Raw genomic sequence first — 18,742 nt, forward strand, 5'->3', positions numbered from 1 at the left:
GAGAGAAAAAACCAAGCTGCAGTATGAACTTGCTGCTGGCATGATTTTGTATTGCAAAGCAACACACATACTCAATTTTGTCTATGTTCTGAATACGTAAGCTAGTTAAACGGGACAGATTTACAGGACAGCACGTCACTGCACGAGTGTCCACTGCAAAAGCAAGAGCATTACGAGTGTGCTGACTTCGGCGATGCAGGTGTAGGGGGTCTGTGTCTGCGCTGCAGACCCTGCACACGGTTTCCGGGGAAATGATGAGCTCCAAGTGCAATGGACGCAAAAACTGCAACCCAACCTGCACAAGATTGAGAGCAAAGCCTCCTTCCCAGAGCTGCAGAGATTCCCACTGTCTGCTCGTCCCGTCCACGTGAACAGTGGGATTTGCAGGGTTGCCAAGCCCTTTATAAATAACGAACTCCAGTGAGGTTTAGTAGCCTTCTTCATCAGCAGTTCCGAGGCATCCGCACAACTGAACGTCCGTGGGCTGATAGCGTGTTCACCAGGGAACAACGGAGAGCGAGCATCCACCCTTTGAGTCAGTTCGGAACGTGGCGGTGGGCCCCACGCGGCCGCCGGAGCAGCGCAGCCCCAGCCGGCCTCGAGGACCCCCAGCGGTTGGCTCCAGGCAGCCCCAGTCCCACGTGCTGCTCCCGAGAGGGGTCAGTTTCCAACGAAGGGGCTTGGTCAGCCCCCGAGGCACCCGGCATCCCGTGAGCTGTGTCGGCGTTCTCAGCGAGCGAGCGAGCGAGGGGACAGTCCTGGGCTGAGGGAGGCCTGGGGACCACGTTCCTGCCCCGCGGAGTGCGCACGAGCCCCCCTCACGAGGCAGGAGGGGGTTCAGTGAGACAGCAAGCGCCACCCGACCTCAGACCAGAGTCTCAGCATCTCTGACACTTCATATGGGATGTCCTCACGTCCTGGAGTCCCTGCCCCCTTTCAGAATTCATGAGAGCCACACACACACACACACACACACACACACACACACCAGCCCACTAAAATATACACACAGTGCACACACAACATTGAGAACGCAGGTTCTGGGTTTCAGAAACCGTGAGGCCTCCCTGGATCCTCCGGGGCCCTTACATCTTCCAGGTCAAGAACCCCATTCTGCATAAGGGCTCTGAACTCATGTCCTCGGCTCAGAAGAGATTGTGTTACCGGGAGCTGGTTTCCCATCTCACTGTTATGGGGCCCAGATGTCTACGTCTGCTCCCGTTTGGCAGGTGTACGGGCTGACTTGCTTGTTTCTGCTCTCCTGCTATGTTAAGTCACAAGCGCAGAACTTCCAGAAATCTTCTCCTGGAAATGCCATCTCAGTGCATGGCCTGCACCAGTGTAGCCCTTTTCCTGGGTTACGTCTTCCCATTCTTTGTGCGATATTTTCAGAACAATCCGGGCCTCCTTTTAGCCATAGGATGTCCATTTTGAGGCACGTGGGTTTCTTAAAGGGAGAGCACCCTTTTCTGAGAGTGGTAATACAGAGAATCTGCCCTCACCCCACATGACACCCTTGAAGGTGACCTCAGAGCCACCGCTTCCACTTGGAGTCTGTGAGCGTGCATTCACCGGGTGCGCACAAACGCCCACCCGCACGTGCGAGCTCGCCAGCAGCCCGGGGGGACATCTGAGTGGCAGAGCACGTGACGAGGTGAGGCTTCCGCTCATCCCTGAGAATCTCCAGAAACTTCCTTGTCCGGTGAGGCCAGGCTCCGTGCTCTGGAGACACGTTCATGGTTCTGCTGAAAATGACCACGATTCTGGAGGGACTGAGAGTCCACTTAAGGAAGCCGGCCGACCCCCGGCGTCCACACACAGCTCTGAGGCAGCGGGCGGGCGGCTGACTCGCCGTGGCTGAAAGGAAATGAAACCAAGGGCAGAGTCACGGGGTGTGAATCCGTCACGGGGGCGGGGGGTGGGGGGGCGAGGGCAGTCAGCAGATTCCATCACCAGCACTTGCCATGTTCCTACACGTGTGTTGTTTTTTTTCTCTAAGATCCTGTTGCCTCAACCAGGCCAGTAAGCGTGTTCCCGTTAAGACAGTACCAACCTCTTGCATTGTGTGTGTTTTAATAACTTTGCCGAATCATCAACACAGGAATCTAACACTTTTAAGAGTTTTGTAGGACTCCCTTCTACGATGAACTAGAGTGAATTCTCAAAAAAAAAAAAAAAAAACGGGCCACAGCGGGTCCAACTCCCAGGTGTTAAAAGAAAAACACCTGCTTTAGCAGTCACTGATGCCTCCCTCACCCTAAAGAACATTTCCGACACGGGGACAGGCGACGGTGTCAGAGATACGTGATGCCGCTCTTTTCCTGGTGCACACGTGTCTGAACAGAGACTCCCGGAGAGAGGGACCCGAGCCCAGAGCCCATGCGGCCACCGGGCGGGGCGCCCGTGTTGCTGCCTCGGGCGGGGCACCGCGCGGCGCGGCGGGCCATGCCGTGTCCTTCCCGTGCACTCACCTCCCGATGCTTGTGTCGCCTCGCAGCCCTGGGAGCCCCAGTGTTTCTGCAGCAACTTCCCCCACGAAGCCGTGTGCGCAGACCCCTGGGGCCAGGCCCTGCTGGTCTCCACGGATGCCGGCGTCTTGCTCGTGGATGGTTAGTGAGTAGCTGCTCCTTCGAATGTCTTTGTGCGTGTGACTTGCAGTGCTTCCAGGATGGGTGACCGCCAGTCAGCGCTCCCTTGACAAATGTGTCCTCAGCCACTGAGGTTACCTCGTTTCCAGGGCAAACAGAGGGGATATTCTCTGAACCCAGCCAGCCGGAGGGCGAGTCGTGCGTGATAGGTCCGTCCCCTCCCCGTGTCCGTGGGTGCCCCGTGGGTATCAGATGACCCGCAGAAAAGAATCCCCATTCAGCCGGTGCTTGTCGCGATTCCAGCCTCCCCCCTAAATGGACAAGTGCGTGTTGTTGTTTAGAGCCACGCTCTCAGGGGAGGGCTTCCTCGGAGCTCTCTTCCTCTTTTTTAAGGTTTCTGAGTGAAAAAGTACTTGATGTCCAGAACAGCAAGAAGCCTAGATAATCCATTTTTGATGGATATAGAAACAAAACGATTTTGACAGGAAGACAGATTTCAACTCAATATAAAATCCAACTTCCCGACATCCAAGGGGACCAGGCTGCCTCGGGGGCGGCCGGCGCCCTGTCGGCACAGATCAGCCCCGGCGAGGATGCTGTGTGTGTGTGGGGGGGGGGTCAGCTTCAGGTGGGGGTTTAATTTAGACCCCAGGACAGTGAGGCCCTCCCCACAGGAGGCCCCTGTGGGTTGTTCCAGGCCCCCAGTGAACGCTAACGGGGCTGAACACTGGTAACGGGCATCTCCAGGGGGCTTCAAAGAGCGCCACGGGCCAGAGACAGCGTCCCCCAAAGGCACACCCTCTGCTGCCCAGGCTCTGGGTCCCACAGGGACATGTCATGGGAATCCTGAAAGCCACCACTGGGAGAGTGACACAATGGCCTGCACCTGCAGCATCTCCCCGCCCTTGGCCGTGACCTTCCCTCCCGCCTCGGACCCTGACGCGGCCTCTGTGCTAGGTGCCCCCGTAAAGACCAGACGGGCGGGCGAGGCTCCGTGACAGACTCATGTCTGACCGTATCTCTCATAGATGTTTTCATTGCACGCCTGTAACATAGTTTGTTAAATTTATGTATGTGATTGTACATACAACTAACTTACTAAAAGGCAGATGATTTAAAATTCATACTTTAGGAATTTAAATTAAATATCTAAAACTTTAGAAAGTGCAAAACAGCTGGAACAGCTTTCTGATCTGGGAGGAGACATAACTTCTCTGAGCTTCAGGCTTCCCTAGAGTGGAGGCAGTTCTTTCAAGGGGCCGAAAAGCAGCTTACGGTCATGAAAAGTGATGAATGACCACATGGGGGCCGGTCATGGTAACTACAACGAGGAGCCGGTGGAGATTGTCACAGAGGTCAAGGGCTTAACCCGGCGTCTGCACAGAGCCCCCACTCGCTAAACAGCAGCCGTTGTCTCTTCTGTGTCCTTGTGAACTTGCTGCATGGGGCCGGCCCATAGATTTTACCCAAAGTACAACCAAAAATAAAAAAGAATATCTTTTTAAAACACACACACGCCCCTTAGAGGTTCAGTCCGGTCTCTTGGTTTTATAGGTGAGGAAACGGAGGCCCTTCGGAAGCGCCGGGCTTGCCCGAGGCCCCGCAGCGGGTCGGCGTACTAGACCCAGACCCCAGAGGTGACGCCGCCCAGCCCAGGGCCTTTGCACTAAACCAGCGAGATTTTATTCAAATTAAACTCAGCCCTGGCTGGCGTAGCTCAGTGGATTGAGCGGGGGCTGCGAAACGAAATAACGCAGGTTCGATTCCCAGCCAGGTCACATGCCTGGGTTGCAGGCCATGACCCCCAGCAACCGCACACTGATGTTTCTCTCTCTTTCTTTCTTTCTCCCTCCCTTCCCTCTCTAAAAATAAATAAATAAATCTTTTTTTAAAAAACTTTAAAAAATTAAATTAAATTCTACCAATGTTATTGTCTGCACCTCACCACAGATTTCCAAAAATATAGTCCTAGGTAAATCATGATGAAAAATGTTATGATGAAAACAGTGTTAAATTCCATCTCTCTGCCTCGGTGGGGAAGAACGCTTGCTCCTGGGGACTATTGCAAGGCTTGCCCACAAACAGAAGGGGAAAAAAAAGTTCTGAGTTAATTCTGTTTTTTGAAATGCAAATCCCAAACCAAGTGTACCAAGTTCCTTTCTGAAGTTTTCATCTTTAAGTGTGCACCATTTAGTGGAGGTGTCAGTGGAAGGATTTTCGTGATTTGCCAGGAGATTCTTAGCCTTCGAACCCGAGAGCCGCCTCACACGGGGGCACCGGGGACGCCCTGCACCTGCCAGACCACGGTTCGGATCTCTGCCTTTGTTTACCCGGACGCAGCCAGACACACGTCCCTGTTGGCCTTTGCCAACCAGAGAATAAGGCTTCCCTGGCATTCCTGGTTGTGCTGTGAAGCCATAATCCTCTCATTATTCCCTTGTTTACCTTTTTCTTGTCTACACTTAATCATATTACGAATTGTTTCCCGGAGCGAGCCTCTCCTTCCGCTTCAGGCTGTTTCGCTCTATCCCATTAGCCTCCGCCTAATTTCATCAGACTTAATAACCCCTGGAGAGGCTGCTCCTTCCAAGGTCATTATCAGGAAATCAAGAGCCTTTGTATTCTAAGTGTAGCAAAGCCTACTTTGAAGGGAGACTCCGTGCTGATTAAATGTGCCGTGGCCATTTTTTTTGGTTTCGCAGTAACAGAAACCCCAGCTCTAAAAGATTATTTCTTCACAAAGGGACTATAAAGAAAATCACAAAAGAAAACCTGCGTGTCACTTGCTCAGACCCCTGGCCTCCTGTCCCTTCCTGCGCTGGGTGTGCACCCTCCCGCTCAGCCGCCCGGGAGAGGCGTGATGGAGAAGCAAGACCGACGTGCCCCGCCCGGGGTCGGGCGGCTGTGCAGCATCGCCCTACTGTATTAACATAGTAGTTTATTTTTCAGCGACAGTTGGCATACAACATTATATTGGTTTCAGGTGCACAACCCAGTGACTAGACCTTATATAATGTACTGAGTGATCACCCTGATACACCTAGTACCTCTCTGACACCGTACATGGTGCACTTTTATTGGCTGTGATGGTGCCCTGTTGTAAGAGTGAAATGAAGTGCTTCTGTCCTAATTCCTGGCACTGCTGTTGCTTCTGAGGGCACCCCCCCCCCAGGGGTGCGGCAGCTTTTAGGCTACAGCACTGGCCAACGGCACGGACTTTGTCCCTGTAGACACTGGCATTCCATGTGCTCAGGACATGACCTTGGACAAGTTATTAGCGTCTCGAGCCTCAGGTTCCTCATCTGTCCCATGGGCGTATTGGAGGTGCCCACCTGACAGGGTCCTGTGTAACATGCAGTGAAATGACAGGCGAAACACTTGGCATCAGGGCCCGGCATGTCAGGAAGCCCTCCGTGTCTCATGGCTGCCACTCACAAAATGAAATAGTCAATTATTTCATCAAACGGGATGCTGGGTACTGAAGTGATCATGCCACATTTTAAAAAATCCGGTCTGCCCCCCAGGAGCCCGGAGAGCCTGAGAACCCATTCCTCTGGGGGTAGGAGAGGAAGGAGAGTGAGTCGGTGGGCTCTCACAGCACGTGCGTCTGCCCCATCCTTCCGGGAACTAGAGACAAGCCCCGTGTCAGCTGAAAGCTTAGCAGGCTTGTGCTCTGAGCACCCGGAGCCCTCACCAGCCTGCAGGAGGGGGGCCCCTCCCCCGAGAGGCGGTCATCAATCCCCAGAACCACTTTCTCTGCCCCCTTCTGGCACCATCCGGAGAGGATGAACTCCCCATCGGATTTCTGGAAGAGGCAAGATGCTGAGGGCCCCTCGCACCTAAATCATGACCAGACGAACCCCGGGCAGAGCGCTCGGGGACGTAAGTGTCTGACAAAGGACGGATAGACAAGAGGCTGGCCACCGCTGCCTGCAGTGTCTCCACCGTCCCCGGGCGTCCTCGCCTGGCCCCGGCTCCATGGCGGCCTCCGACAGACCCTTTGCGTAGGGAACAGCCTTGCAATTCTGTTGTCCTCCTGCGGCCCCCAGCCCCCGAGCACGGTGACTGCCGGCACCGTGAAATCCCAGTCAGGGAGCCCCAGAGCAAATCCTGCATGTAATCACGGTGCGGTCAGTCATCCACTCTCCTGCCACTTCCCTGGGCACTTCCCCCGAAATCAGTTTTTTCCCGTTACTTGGGCAATGTAGGTGACCATTTCTCTCTTACTCTTGTCTGAAAAGGAGATGTTATACTCTTACACGGAGGAATACTGAAAATGTGTAGGTGAACCACTCTTGACACAGACAGGGGGCGTGTCGGAAGAGGATATCTTTGTATTTATTTTTAAATGCCAAGGGGAATTTTATTTTTGCTTTCTTGAGAAACACACAAAATAACCTAAGATGGGAGGCGATCTCAAAAATTACATAAAAATTAGAAACTACTTAAGAGAAATGGCTGAGGATTTTTTTTAAAAAATAAGCAAGCAAGTGAACAGGCACTCAGTCCCCTGCAGAGACCCCAGGAGAGTCGGGTTGAGAGGTGCTGCTCTTTCCCTCCGGTGAATGTCAAGGAAATGCAGGTAGTTTGCGGGCCCTGCCGCCCCGCAGTCTCTCTGGGGAGTTTGGATGCCTCTGGGAAGGAGGAGACTGGTGCTTGAACTGACCGGACAGCCCTCAGGGAACCTCTAGAGGCTGCCTCCTTCCTCGCCCCGACAGACCCGGGCTCCCGAGCGACCCACAGGCGCGCTTTCTGGGCTCTGGGTGGCGTGGCGGGCTCGCAGCGCTGGGTGACCAGGCTTCCTTTGCAGACGACCTCCCGTCAGTGCCGGTGTTTGACAGGACGCTGCCGGTCAAGCAGATGCACGTGCTCGAGGCTCTGGACCTCCTGATTCTCAGGGCGGACAAAGGTGCTGATCCCCTCCGGGTGCTGCTCTCCTCTGGGTGCTGCTCCCCTCCGGGTGCTGCTCCCCTCCCGGCGGTGGTCCCTGGGAGGAAGGGGAGTGTGTAGCCCTCTGTAACCAGTGCCGAGGGTCATGGGGTCTGACTGTGTAGGTCATGCCAAACGGTTCTGCTCCTGGTGCCCAGCGCTCAGGGTTCCTGGGGGGCCCACGGGTTCTCTGAGGAGGGGACACCGAAGTAGAGAAGATGGGGGGCATCCTTAAATGCATGGTTAGGTCAAGGCAGGGGGGTTTCTCCCCAGTTCCGAGTCCCGCCTCCTCTAGCACTAGTTTTCCCGCACGGCCTGCCCCCTCAGCTCCCCGAGGCCGGGTAGTGCTGCCCTCCCCCCATCCCCTCCTCTGTCCGCCCGCCTCCCCAGGAAAGGACGCCCGTCTCTTCGTCTTCAGGCTGAGCGCCGTGCAGAGGGGCATCGAGGGCAAGCAGGCCGCGCGCAGCAGGTGCGACTGCAGGGAGAACAAGCTGGAGAAAACCAAAGGTGACGTGCGCGGCCTCGGGGTCTGCTGCTTTCGGGTCAGGCTGCCCCGGGTGCTCTGAGAATGAAAAGGAGCGGGGGTCTGATTCTGTCGGGTCGCGCTGTACTCGGGAGCCTCACAAAGATGACATCACCGGTCCCCGTGGACCGAGCGCTGGGGCTGGGCCCCGCCCGGTTCGCAGGCCTGGGGAGAGGCTCCCGGGTTTGCAAGGTTCGGTTCCCGCGGGTCCGGTCGCCCCTCACTTTGACTCGTGCCACGTTGTGAGTGGGAAGCTAGGACCACAGACTCTGCCATACAGGGCACATGACGTCCTTCATCTCCCTGCATCTCAGCCCCATGTTTAGTCCGAGCCTCCGTCTCTCCGGGCGGCTGCAACCTTCTCAGCCGAGTTGCTGGGTTGTGCTTCGTCTCCAGGGCTCCCGGGTGTTGCCAGGGTGTCGAGGCGCCCACCTCGAGTCGCGTGACGGGCATCGTTTGTCTCCCCCCGCCCCCCCAGGCTGCCACCTGTACGCCATCAACACGCACCACAGCAGAGAGCTGAGGGTGGTCGTCGCCATCCGGAACAAACTGCTTCTGGTCACGAGGAAACACAGCCGGCGGAGCGGGCCGGCCGACCCCGCCCCGCTGTCCCCCCTGTCGGAGTCCCCTGTCGAGGAATTCCAGTACATCCGGGTAGGTTTTCTCTCCAGGCCGCTGCCCTCCTGGCCCCCGTGTCCCGTCTCGGCCACGCCACGGACGAGGGGGTGACCATAGGCAGGTCACGCGACCTTCGAGCCTCAGTTTCCTCACCTGTCACATAGGGGAATAGTCTTGCCCACGTCGTGAGGCCGTGGATACGAGGGCCCAGTGAGAACAGTGCCTGGCACCGTGTTCAGGGCTCCACAAAGTCCGAGATTGTCCTTGTTTTATCATCGCCGTCATTAAATCACAGGACAGGGCCAGACTGCCTGTGGGCTAGCCAAGTTAGCAGTTCCTGTGATTTTTATCACAGTTGGTACGGTCACTACTGAATCACAGAAGAGGGAGGACCAGACCCCGCGAGGGCCACCGCGGACCACCCTGTGGAATGGCTTTTGTAAAATTGTTGCCCAGCCCCTCCCCCGTGCGGCGGACAGAGGTCCAGTCTCGAGGACAGGGCGTGGGAGGCAGAATCTGAGGCTGTCCCTGCCCCTCTCTGCCACCCCTGCCACCCCAAGGGAGCCTGGGCAGGGGACCCTCGTCTGGGGGGAGTGGGGGCAGGCAGGCAGGGGGACTTGATGCTAAGGTGGCTGCCCTGCGTCCCGACCCCTCCCCTCCCACGCCGCCACCCGCCGCGCAGGAGATCTGCCTGTCCGACCCCCCCGTGGTGATGACCCTGGTGGACGGGCCGACGGAGGAGAGCAACAATCTCATCTGCGTGGCTTACCGCCACCAGTTCGACGTGGTGAACGAGAGCACCGGGGAGGCCTTCCGGCTGCACCACGTGGAGGCCAGCAGGGTGAGTGGGCGGCCGCAGGGCAGCGGGCCGTCGGGGGTCGGCCAGGGGTCGGCCGGGGGTCGCGTCCTCCGCCTGCGCAACACCCCGTCGTTAGGATTTCTCCGCGATGACCGGCTGGCTGCCCTATCGGCATTGCGTGCTATCCCCCCCCCCCCCGGCCCCCGCTGTGCCACGGGCCGTTGCCATCTTCGTAGGTCGAGATGGGTCAATCTAGCGTGACGGCCCCATTGCCCTGTTCGGCTTTTCCACCTCTCCCCCTGCCGTTCCTCTCTTCCCCCGAAAAGAGAAGCGAAGCGTCACAAAGCTAAATATAAATAAATAAGTAAACAAGAGCGTATGTTCAGTGGCGCATCCGGGAAGGGCCTCTGGGGAATACATTTGCTCTGCAGACTCACAGCTTGGGGCCCGGGCGGCCGGGGAGGGCACAGCCCTGCCTTTGTCCCCCTGGAAAGGAAGAGGGGACAGAAAGAGAGAGACAGAGAGAGCCTATCATCCCAGAGGTCTGCATCCCCCAGCCTGAGCCGCAGAGAGCAGTGACAGCCTGGGTTTGGGCGAAATCTAGGGCCACCTCCAGCCTGGACAGAGGCTCTGGAGGTACCTGTGGGTCTGAACGTGAGCGCCCCTGGGGGGCGTGAGCTCTCACCGCGCGGACAGCTGGTGCCCTCCTGCCCCCGGAGCTTCCCCGGCCGACGGAGACTCAGCAGACGGTGGTGACTCAGCAGATCCAAGGGCTCGTCGGCCCACTGATCCCTGAGAAGCAGGGCGAGTCGGGTCACACTTGAGCCACTTAAAGTCCGCACTCCCCCCCAGGGACCAAGGACACCGCAGAATGGGGGCAGCAAAAGTATGCTTCCAAGAAATAATAAGTGCAACTTGTATTGGGACATGCCCTACATGAATATTCATTAAAACTGCTAATTCCTATATGAAGAAGACTGAACACTTCACAACAGCAGTGTTTTAAGAAATAGAAAAATCGGGGGGGAAATCTAGATCTGACTAGGAGGCCTTCTTGTCCTCCACCGTCATCTGTCACAGCTCAGTCAGCTGAGCCGTGTTCCTTCCCCGGAGATAGATCGCTGGCGCCCGATTCGCCTGCCGTTGGGGTCACCTAAGAAGCCTCAGAAGCTACCAAAGCCCTTGTCCCCGCTCAGAGATTTCCATGGTCTTGGGTGCGGCCCGGGCTTCGGAATTTTTAAACACTTTTTTTTTTTAGATTTTATTTATTTATTTATTTATTTATTTATTTATTTATTTATTAGAGAGGGAAGGGAGGGAGAAAGAGAGAGAGGGAAAAACATCAATGTGCAGTTGCTGGGGGGCCGTGGCCCTCAACCCAGGCATGTGCCCTGACTGGGAATCAAACCTGCGACACTTGGGTTCGCAGCCCGCGCTCAATCCACTGAGCTACGCCAGCCAGGGCAGGCTTCGGAATTTTTAACCGACCCTCGGGTGATTCTAAAGTTCAGACAAGTTTCGAAACCACCGGTATACAGGGCTTCTCAGCTCTGGCTGCGTTGCCGAGAAAGCTGTAGAAGGACTGGTGCTCTGTCCCTGTCCGCCCAGATCGATTCCATCAGAACCTCTGGGTGGGCGGTACTTGGCAATGGAATGTTTTAAGCCCCTCCCCCCCCGCCCCAGGTGATGCTGACCAGAGCTGGTAGATTGAGTCTGCCCTGAAACTCGCGGGAATTTGAAGTCTGGAGGACTTCCCCTCCATCCCCGCGGCTGGGAACCTGTGATGGCTTCCAGCCTCCTGCCTTCCGAGGAGGAAGGGCCCGATTTCGCCTTTTAACCTTCTTTCCCCGCCTTGGCCAGGTGGCTCCATGGGTGGGAGTGCTGTCCCCGCACGCCAAGAGGCTACGGGTTCGATCCCCGGTCAGGGCACACACCTAGGTTTTTTGGGTCCCCAAACTTCTGGCCTCTTCTTGCCTTTCACACGCTCTGCGACCAGCCACAGGGGCAGGAAGGTCGCAGCCTGAAAGGTCTCGGTCCAGTCAGCCCAGCCGCCTGTGCCTTAACCTTTTCCCAACGATTGTTATTTTTCACTCATACTTACTGCTCTGATCACTCATTGGAGTGTGTGGGGTTTTTTTTCCAAGATGCATAAAGACCCAGGAAAAATTGGGTTAAAACAGTTTTTTTTTAATAAAATTTATGTTTTGTTTTTTCTGAGAGCGATGAGGAACAAGTCTAAAATGTTCTCTTTTCTTCCCTATGCTTTTTAAAAGAAAGATACAGAGAAAGAAAGACACAAAGCTTTCCCCTCGGAGAAAATGTGGGTTTTATTTAATGTTTAAACCCTTCCCGAGCGGCAGAGACCGTAGACGCAGGGACCCGCCTGGGCAGGCCTTTCCGGTCTCCCCGCGGCGACGAGCCCTGGAGCAGCTACGTCAGGAGCAGCTACGTCAGGAGCGGCCTGCGGGGTCGGGACCAGCGTTTCGCTGTGCCGTTCCTGCAGCGCGGCCCACGCCCTGGCGGCAGGAGAGAGCGGGGTGGACTCCGGCCTTTCAGGCTACATGCACGGCCGCCTGCCGCCTGCCGTGTGCGCGGCCCCGCATGGACGGGGTGGCCCAGCGTCCTGCTCTCTTTCCTCCTCTCCCCTCTGCCAGCCCACTGGACTCCCAGGTCAGGCTTCAGCCCCACCTCGGGGACGGGGTCAGCCCTGGCTCCCCAGAGGAAGTGTTTACGAAGCACCAGAGCAGAATTCTGCAAGTCAACCTCAAGTTCGTCTTGTGACAGGCCTCCTGTGACCTACTGCCCCAGCTCCAGCAGCCAGCATTGGCCTGCTTCCCGAAAGCCAGGGCTGCTCTGGAAGGAACCTCGGACCTGGTAACGGGATCAGGTCTCTGGCTTACTCTCTGGGCCCAGGGCCCCTGTGGTTCCCACCTGGCGGCTCACCCCCGCATCTCACAGGAAGGCGGGACACTGCCCCCACGGGGGCTCCCTCCTCCAGCTGGGGCTGGGAGGGCCGTGGGCAGACTTCGCCTGTTACAGGTCTGTGTTTTGAATCTTTACAACCGCCATGTGTTACTTTTGTCATTTTTAAACCCAATAAAATGAACTACGTCTTTTTAATCCAATAGAAGTTAAAAAGCCTGCGCCTATGTCCTACATTAGACCTGCTGTACCAGGACCACGAGGAGTGAGAACCCAGCAGGTGCAGTTTTTTTTCAAGCTCTCCTGTTGACTCTCACGGCCTCACCTGGTCAGGAAAGACGGATGGACTCCTGCCAGGCCCCTCCCCAGGGCGGAGACAGAGGACGTGGGCATCCGAGCAGGAAGGGGTTCTCCCTGTGCGGTGCTAAGAAAGGTCTGAGGGGAAGCTCGAGTCCTCAGGAGGAGCCGGTGAGCTCCCAGGTGTGCTCTCCGCCCCTGACCCCGGCCCCTCCACCTCTGACCGTGGCTGGGGGTCCGCCACCACCGCCCACCCCGCAGCCTGAGTCCCTGAAGATGGCCGAGTGCATCCGCCCGTCAGCACAGTCCTGGGATGGTCCCCTGAGGGACCCCCCCCCCCGATGTCAACTGCTGCCCTGCTGTCTTCTGCCACCACGCACAGCCCTCGGTCTGGGCAGCTGCCTGAGCTTCCTCCACCCCTGTGGCCGCCTCGCCACCCCCGCCCACCACCATCCCAAACACGTCCACAGGCCTCCCCTCTAAACCGCCGGGCGGTCCCGTTCTGCCTCCCCCGCCGAGGCCCACCCTCCCGCCATCATTATGACGCGGCACCTGTGGATGACTGGGCGCCGAGCCAGAGCCCTCTGCGAGCATCTTCTCACGAAGTCTCCCCGACGGTCTGGGGAAAGCGCTGCTCACGTCCCCCTTTTTGGCAGACATGGAAACTGAGGCTCAGGAAGGAGCAGTGGCTCATGCACCCACAACCACAGCAGCTGGTGACGATCAGGGGCCTACTGGGACACGTCAGACTCTGGAGGCCAGGCCCCTAGACCCAGCGTGCTGTGGCATCCACAGCCACACCACGGGGCACGAGGGGGACGGCAGGTCCCAACTGCAAAGCCGGTGCCCCTGGCCGCTCCCCTGCAGAGGTTCACAGTCCGGCAGAGTGAACTCATACGTGCCCACTGGCTGAGATTAGTGTCATCAGACTGACAAGTACTGGGACATCTGAGAAGGACACGATTCTAAGTCAAAGGGGCGGGGACAGGAAGGTCCTTTTTAGGGGCCTTGGGGTTCAAGGGCTATCCCCTCGTGTCCAGCAAAGCAAGTGTTGTCGTTATACCAGTTCGCAGATGAAGACCTGAGGCCAGAGGTGAGGCCACTGGCCACAAACCACAGAGGGAGCAAGTGGTGCAGGCAGGATTTGAACTCGGGTTCCTCTGACCAGAGTCCATGCTCCTACCCACTCCCCACCATGACCTCCCGCTTATTTTGGATATGGAATCCATTGCGTGGCCTGATGTTGTCAATTTAGAGATTTTAAGCACCGAGTAAAATTTGAAGCTATTAAGGTGGATATTTTTCTAAGTGAGAAAAGAGCCAAGAAATGGAAGAATAATCTGAGGTGGGAGAGAGGACGGGAGGGAGGAGATGCCACGTGTTAGAGCCTGCGGAGAGGCAGACAGGGAGAGGTCAGAGGCCAGAGGCCAAGGGGGTCTTTGTCTGTTTGCCCGAGGGTTTGGGAGGCCAGGCTGCCAGCGCTGAGAACACAAGTGAAAAAGCGCAAGAAGCAGGCGATTTTTAGAGGGCGGGAGTCTGGGCAGTTAGGAAGAAATGAAGACATCAGATTGAGCATCGTTCCCTCAAACACGGAAACCGAGGCCCAGAGACACGGGTTTGTCCAGATCACAGAACGAGGTCTTCCCACACCCTTTCCATTCACCGAGTCAGGCCGCCTCCCTCCGCGTGACGGAGAGACAGAGAACAGAAGACAGGCCACGGGGGTTCCAGGACTCAGAGCCCCGCCCTGCGTGCCTGAGGCGGGAGGGGCCCAGCAGAGCGCAGGAAGGACCGGGGAGGTCGAGACCCAGCAGCCGCCCTCCAGTCTCGGCCGCGGCCCTTACTGGCTGAGGGGCGGGAGTGGCTCCACCGCTCCCAGCCTCACTCTCCTCCCCTGGGTAATGGGAGTGCGAGCGTCTGCTGCCCAGAGCTGGCATGAGAGTGAAATGAACAGACCCCCCACCCCGGCCCCGGGAAGAAGGGTGGGGAGCCGGGGCACATGGCATAAATGCGTCATTTTGCCAGAGGGAACCGAGGTGCCTGCCACAGAGCTGCTCACGGGGATGAGAGTGGGGGGCCGGTCCCGGGGCAGGAGAAGGAGCTCCCCTCCTTTCTGTATACCGACCTCGTGCTGGAACCAGGCCCCTACGCGGGCACGGGGGTGCCAGAGAGGCGGGAGTGCCCCACGGGCCTTGAGTTCACGGGGCGCCGAGGGCCTGCGCCGGGGCCGGCGTCCCTGTGCAGCCCGCCCGAGACCACCGCCCGTTATCATTGCAGGTTCATTTTGTCGCAGCCATTGACGTGTACGAGGACGGGGAGGCCGGGCTGCTCCTGTGTTACAACTGTAAGTGCCCCGTGCTCGCGTCCTCAGCGTCCTTTTCGGGGGGCGAGCTAAAGCGACTGAACCTTAGACTCACCTAATGTACTGCTCCTGTGGCCTTCACTGCACTGCAGGGGGCATCTAAAAATCACACTCCCGCCCAGGCGCGTGCGTTCCCAGTGCGCCCAGACCTGTGGCCCTGGCCCCAGGGTGCGGGGGTGACAGTGAGGGCAACGGTGCCGTCTCACGCCCGGGGCTGTGCTCCAGACGCTGTCGTCATTGTCTCTCTGATTCCCAGGTACTGCCACCACCTGTAGTTTGGAGATAAGGCAGTTGAGGTCGGGAGAAGTGAACTGCCTTTCTCAAGGTCACGCAGTTACTGTTCCACTTTTGCTGTCTCTCAGGTGCTAATGACATCAGCCTCTACCTGGGTGCCTGGTGTCCCAGGTAACCAGTCAGGGGGCAGGGTGGCCTTGGCAGACCAGAAGCGCCACATAGGTTCTTTAAGGATTTCCAGCATTTCCAAAACGAATGTTACACTACAATAAAAGGGACCTCTTATGGCTAAAAGTAGTCATGTGTTGTCATGGTTACGGCTGCCCAGTCTAACTAAAACAGGGGAACCTATTTTTTCAGCGTAGAATTGAATGAATGTAGAGTGGCAATGCTAGTTAGATCCCATGGGACAGATATTTGAATTGATTAATCTTTGATTAATAAGCATGGGAAAGCTGATTATTAGCAGAGAAGCGTGTTTGGAAAGCATGATCCTTCAGACCCCGAGGTTCACGGGGCACGTCAGGAGAAGGTGTCACGCTGAGGAGCCCCTGGCGCACACATCTCTCTGCAGGATGTCTCGGCCTCCGCTCCGCCTGAGCCCCCTCAGACGAGCAGCCTGTAACAGGATGCTGCGTGAGGAGGGCCACGCGTGAGGCGGCAGGGATGGGCCAGCGTGGGTCCTAGACGCCGGTGCTCGGGTGGCCAGGCCACCACTGCCCTCTGTCCTTGGTTTCCGGGGACAAGGGGCCCAGGGGTCCCATGCTTAAAGTCACTTCCACGAGATGTTCATCTCTCCCCAGTGTGGTCTTTTTGCTTAACTGAAAAGTCCATGAGAAGAACCTGTGGGGGAATGCTTTAAACACTGATGTAGATTTTTCTCGTTTTAACTTCATGGAAGGATGGGCGAGAAGTTGCGGACAGAAAGGTAGGGGAGGTTTTTAGAACGAGAGAATGAGTGCCCGGGTGAAAGGGGAGTGTGGAAACAAGTGCCAATGACGCCCGCTCCGGACCGCACTCGAAGCCCGGGATACTCAAGCAGGCAGCGCGGTGGAGCAGCCGCCCCGGACCAGGTGTGGTCCAGCGGCCATCTCCCCTGGGCCCTCGCCATCTTTGGGTCCCATCTCAGCCAGGGACCGGCGTGCGTCTGGTTTCCCGGACCCACCAGGCCATCAGAAGGTCATCTCTGCGTCTTCAGACCCCATGTGGGTCAAGGCCTAGGCAGTCCCAGAGGTTCCCAGACCAGCCTCAGCCTGCCCCAAACTGCGTCACTTCTTCCCCTGTCTGTGGGTCAGGATGGTGGCTTGGGTTTTCTGCCTCCTTCTTTCTCCCAGAAGGTGACGGTCCCCGGAGAGCGAGCCCCGGGGAGCCCGCTGGTTTTCCCCAGTGTCCCAGGTCACTTCTGGATCTCGGTCCCAGGCGCTCGCTCACTTGTGTGGGCCCCTCCCCTTGTCCGGGTCGCAGAGGCCTGTGCGGCACCAGCCCGTCCAACAGGCGCTGTAGGGTGGTGCTATTCCCCACAAACGTGAAGCTGATTTTTATCATTTAAGTCCATTCTTTCCTGTTAACAAACAAGACAAAATAAAAAATAACAACTATCCATCGGAGTTTGGCATAGAGAAATTTTTATCTCACATGTGTTAAAGGTGAAAATATTTTATAACAGATATTGTAACTTCTAACCTCTAATTCATGTTATCTGAGAGAAATGTATTTGCAAGATAAACTCTGGGGGGGACTATAACTAGGACGATATGTTAGTGACATTCTTATTTTTTTGTAATTAATCTCTATTTTGAGTACCAGAGTGAGTCTTTGCTTACAAAAAGAAAGAAAAGAAAATGGGGCTGTAACCTTAGCTCACAGTAATGACCTCACCTTTGATACAAATAATGAATTTCAGCACAAAGGGCGAACTCTGTGTGCGCTGGTGTTTTAAAGCTAACGACACGAGGAAAGCTAGAAAAGCTCACCTCCGCCCCTCATTCTCGACGCAACTGCGTGCAACCCCGCTGCATCTTAACTTCCAGATAAGCGAGGTTAAGGGTGCACCCCTGCTTCTCACGATCTTTGTGGGGATCAAACGCGATTATTCACATAAAACCCGTACACACCGCCAGGCAAGGCAAGGTTTTATTTTCCCTGTTTTCCAGACTCATCGGAGTATTCAGTCAAAACCCAGTTTTTAACCTGTGCAGACTTTTCCACGTGCATGAAAGGACTCTTCTTCAAAGAAATGGGTTTTCAAATTGGAAGTAGTATCTGTCACCCCGCTCTCCACCTGCTGGAGGCGGAGGGTCAAAGGAGTCACGGATTCTGAGCTCCATCCTGTGAAGCCACGTCACTAGAGTCCAGCCCCCAGCCCCGGCGCCCAGGCCACACTTGCCTCCTCCAAGGACTGTCATCGCCTGTCCCTTTTTCTCTGCAGCCAGGCAGGCCTGTGTTCCCCACCCCCACCCCATAGCGCTTCACCTCTCCTGGCCTCAATTTTCTCATCTGTAAAATGGGTGTGACAATAGCGTCTGCTCCATCAGATTCTGCAGATTACACGGGGTAGTGCTTTTACAGCTCCGTGCCTGGCACGCGGCAAATTCTCCCAAAGCGGCTGCGCTGATTGCTGTAGTGGTGCCGACCCGAGAGTCCGGCCCCATGATGATACCCGCACCAGCTGTGTATACAGAACGCGCAGATAGGATGCTATTCCTGTTGCCTGTTTTTCGTTTTTTTTTCTAATTGCAGGGGTCTAAGTATTGTCTCTAACAAAAAGGAGTCACTATTGTTTCGTTGCAGACAGTTGCATCTATAAAAAAGTTTGTCCATTTAATGGGGGCTCTTTTTTGGTTCAACCCTCTGCGTCAGATTTCCAGTTCTGTTGGAACCAGGCTCCTTACGCGATTGGTAAGAAAACCCTTTACCGGAACCCCCTTCCCTGCACAGACGCGTCTGAACCGCTCGGTCCCCTGCAAGCCAGCTCGCTGGCTCACGGCCGATTGTTGTGAGTCACGTGACTCCGGGAACTCGGTGTTCTTTTTCTGCCTTAATTTTGCTTCTATTGTTCCCCTTTGGGGACTAGCGTCTCCACCATTCCTCCCAGTTCTCAGTGCCCGGGCGTGTGCCCCTTTGAGATCCGTGAGATCTCAGCCGTTGGGACTGGGCTACCTACCTTTCGGCATCCTTTCGTCTCTGGGCCTCGCTCGCCGCTTTCTAAAATGCGGGAGCAAGATGTCCAGTCCCGAGACCCTGAGCAACTTGGGGGGAGCCGCATGGCACTTTCAGTACCGTTCCTGTCTTTGGGGCTTGAAAGCCTAGTGCCACACAAACCTTGGGCCCTTTGCCTGCCCCTCGAAAGGTCAGGACCAGGGCGGTGGCACCTCGCTGGTGTGGCTCACGACCCACGCTGGGCGTCCGCCTGGGGAGGAGCGGGGCCGAGTCACGACTGTCTGAGTTAGCACCGTTTCCCTCGGGATCGA

General features: G+C 56.5%; 1 protein-coding gene across 3 annotated transcripts in view; it reads left to right on the top strand.

Moving 5' to 3' along the window:
* The window catches only part of GARNL3 (GTPase activating Rap/RanGAP domain like 3), a 117,320-nt gene that overhangs the window by 93,019 nt on the left and 5,559 nt on the right, over positions 1–18,742 (top strand). For 2 of the 3 annotated variants that reach the window (XM_045846532.1, XM_045846534.1), the window contains 7 exons: positions 2,498–2,609; positions 7,399–7,497; positions 7,908–8,024; positions 8,519–8,694; positions 9,341–9,499; positions 14,954–15,020; positions 18,063–18,170. In XM_045846532.1, coding sequence (XP_045702488.1) covers positions 2,498–2,609; positions 7,399–7,497; positions 7,908–8,024; positions 8,519–8,694; positions 9,341–9,499; positions 14,954–15,020; positions 18,063–18,170 — 838 coding nt within the window. The remainder of the gene's footprint in view (positions 1–2,497; positions 2,610–7,398; positions 7,498–7,907; positions 8,025–8,518; positions 8,695–9,340; positions 9,500–14,953; positions 15,021–18,062; positions 18,171–18,742) is intronic. The other variant, XM_045846533.1, reaches the window with a different exon arrangement.

Source organism: Phyllostomus hastatus, unplaced genomic scaffold (genome assembly GCF_019186645.2).
Source record: "Phyllostomus hastatus isolate PE091 unplaced genomic scaffold, TTU_PhHast_1.1 phas_contig_495, whole genome shotgun sequence".
In the NCBI taxonomy this organism is placed as follows: domain Eukaryota; kingdom Metazoa; phylum Chordata; class Mammalia; order Chiroptera; family Phyllostomidae; genus Phyllostomus; species Phyllostomus hastatus.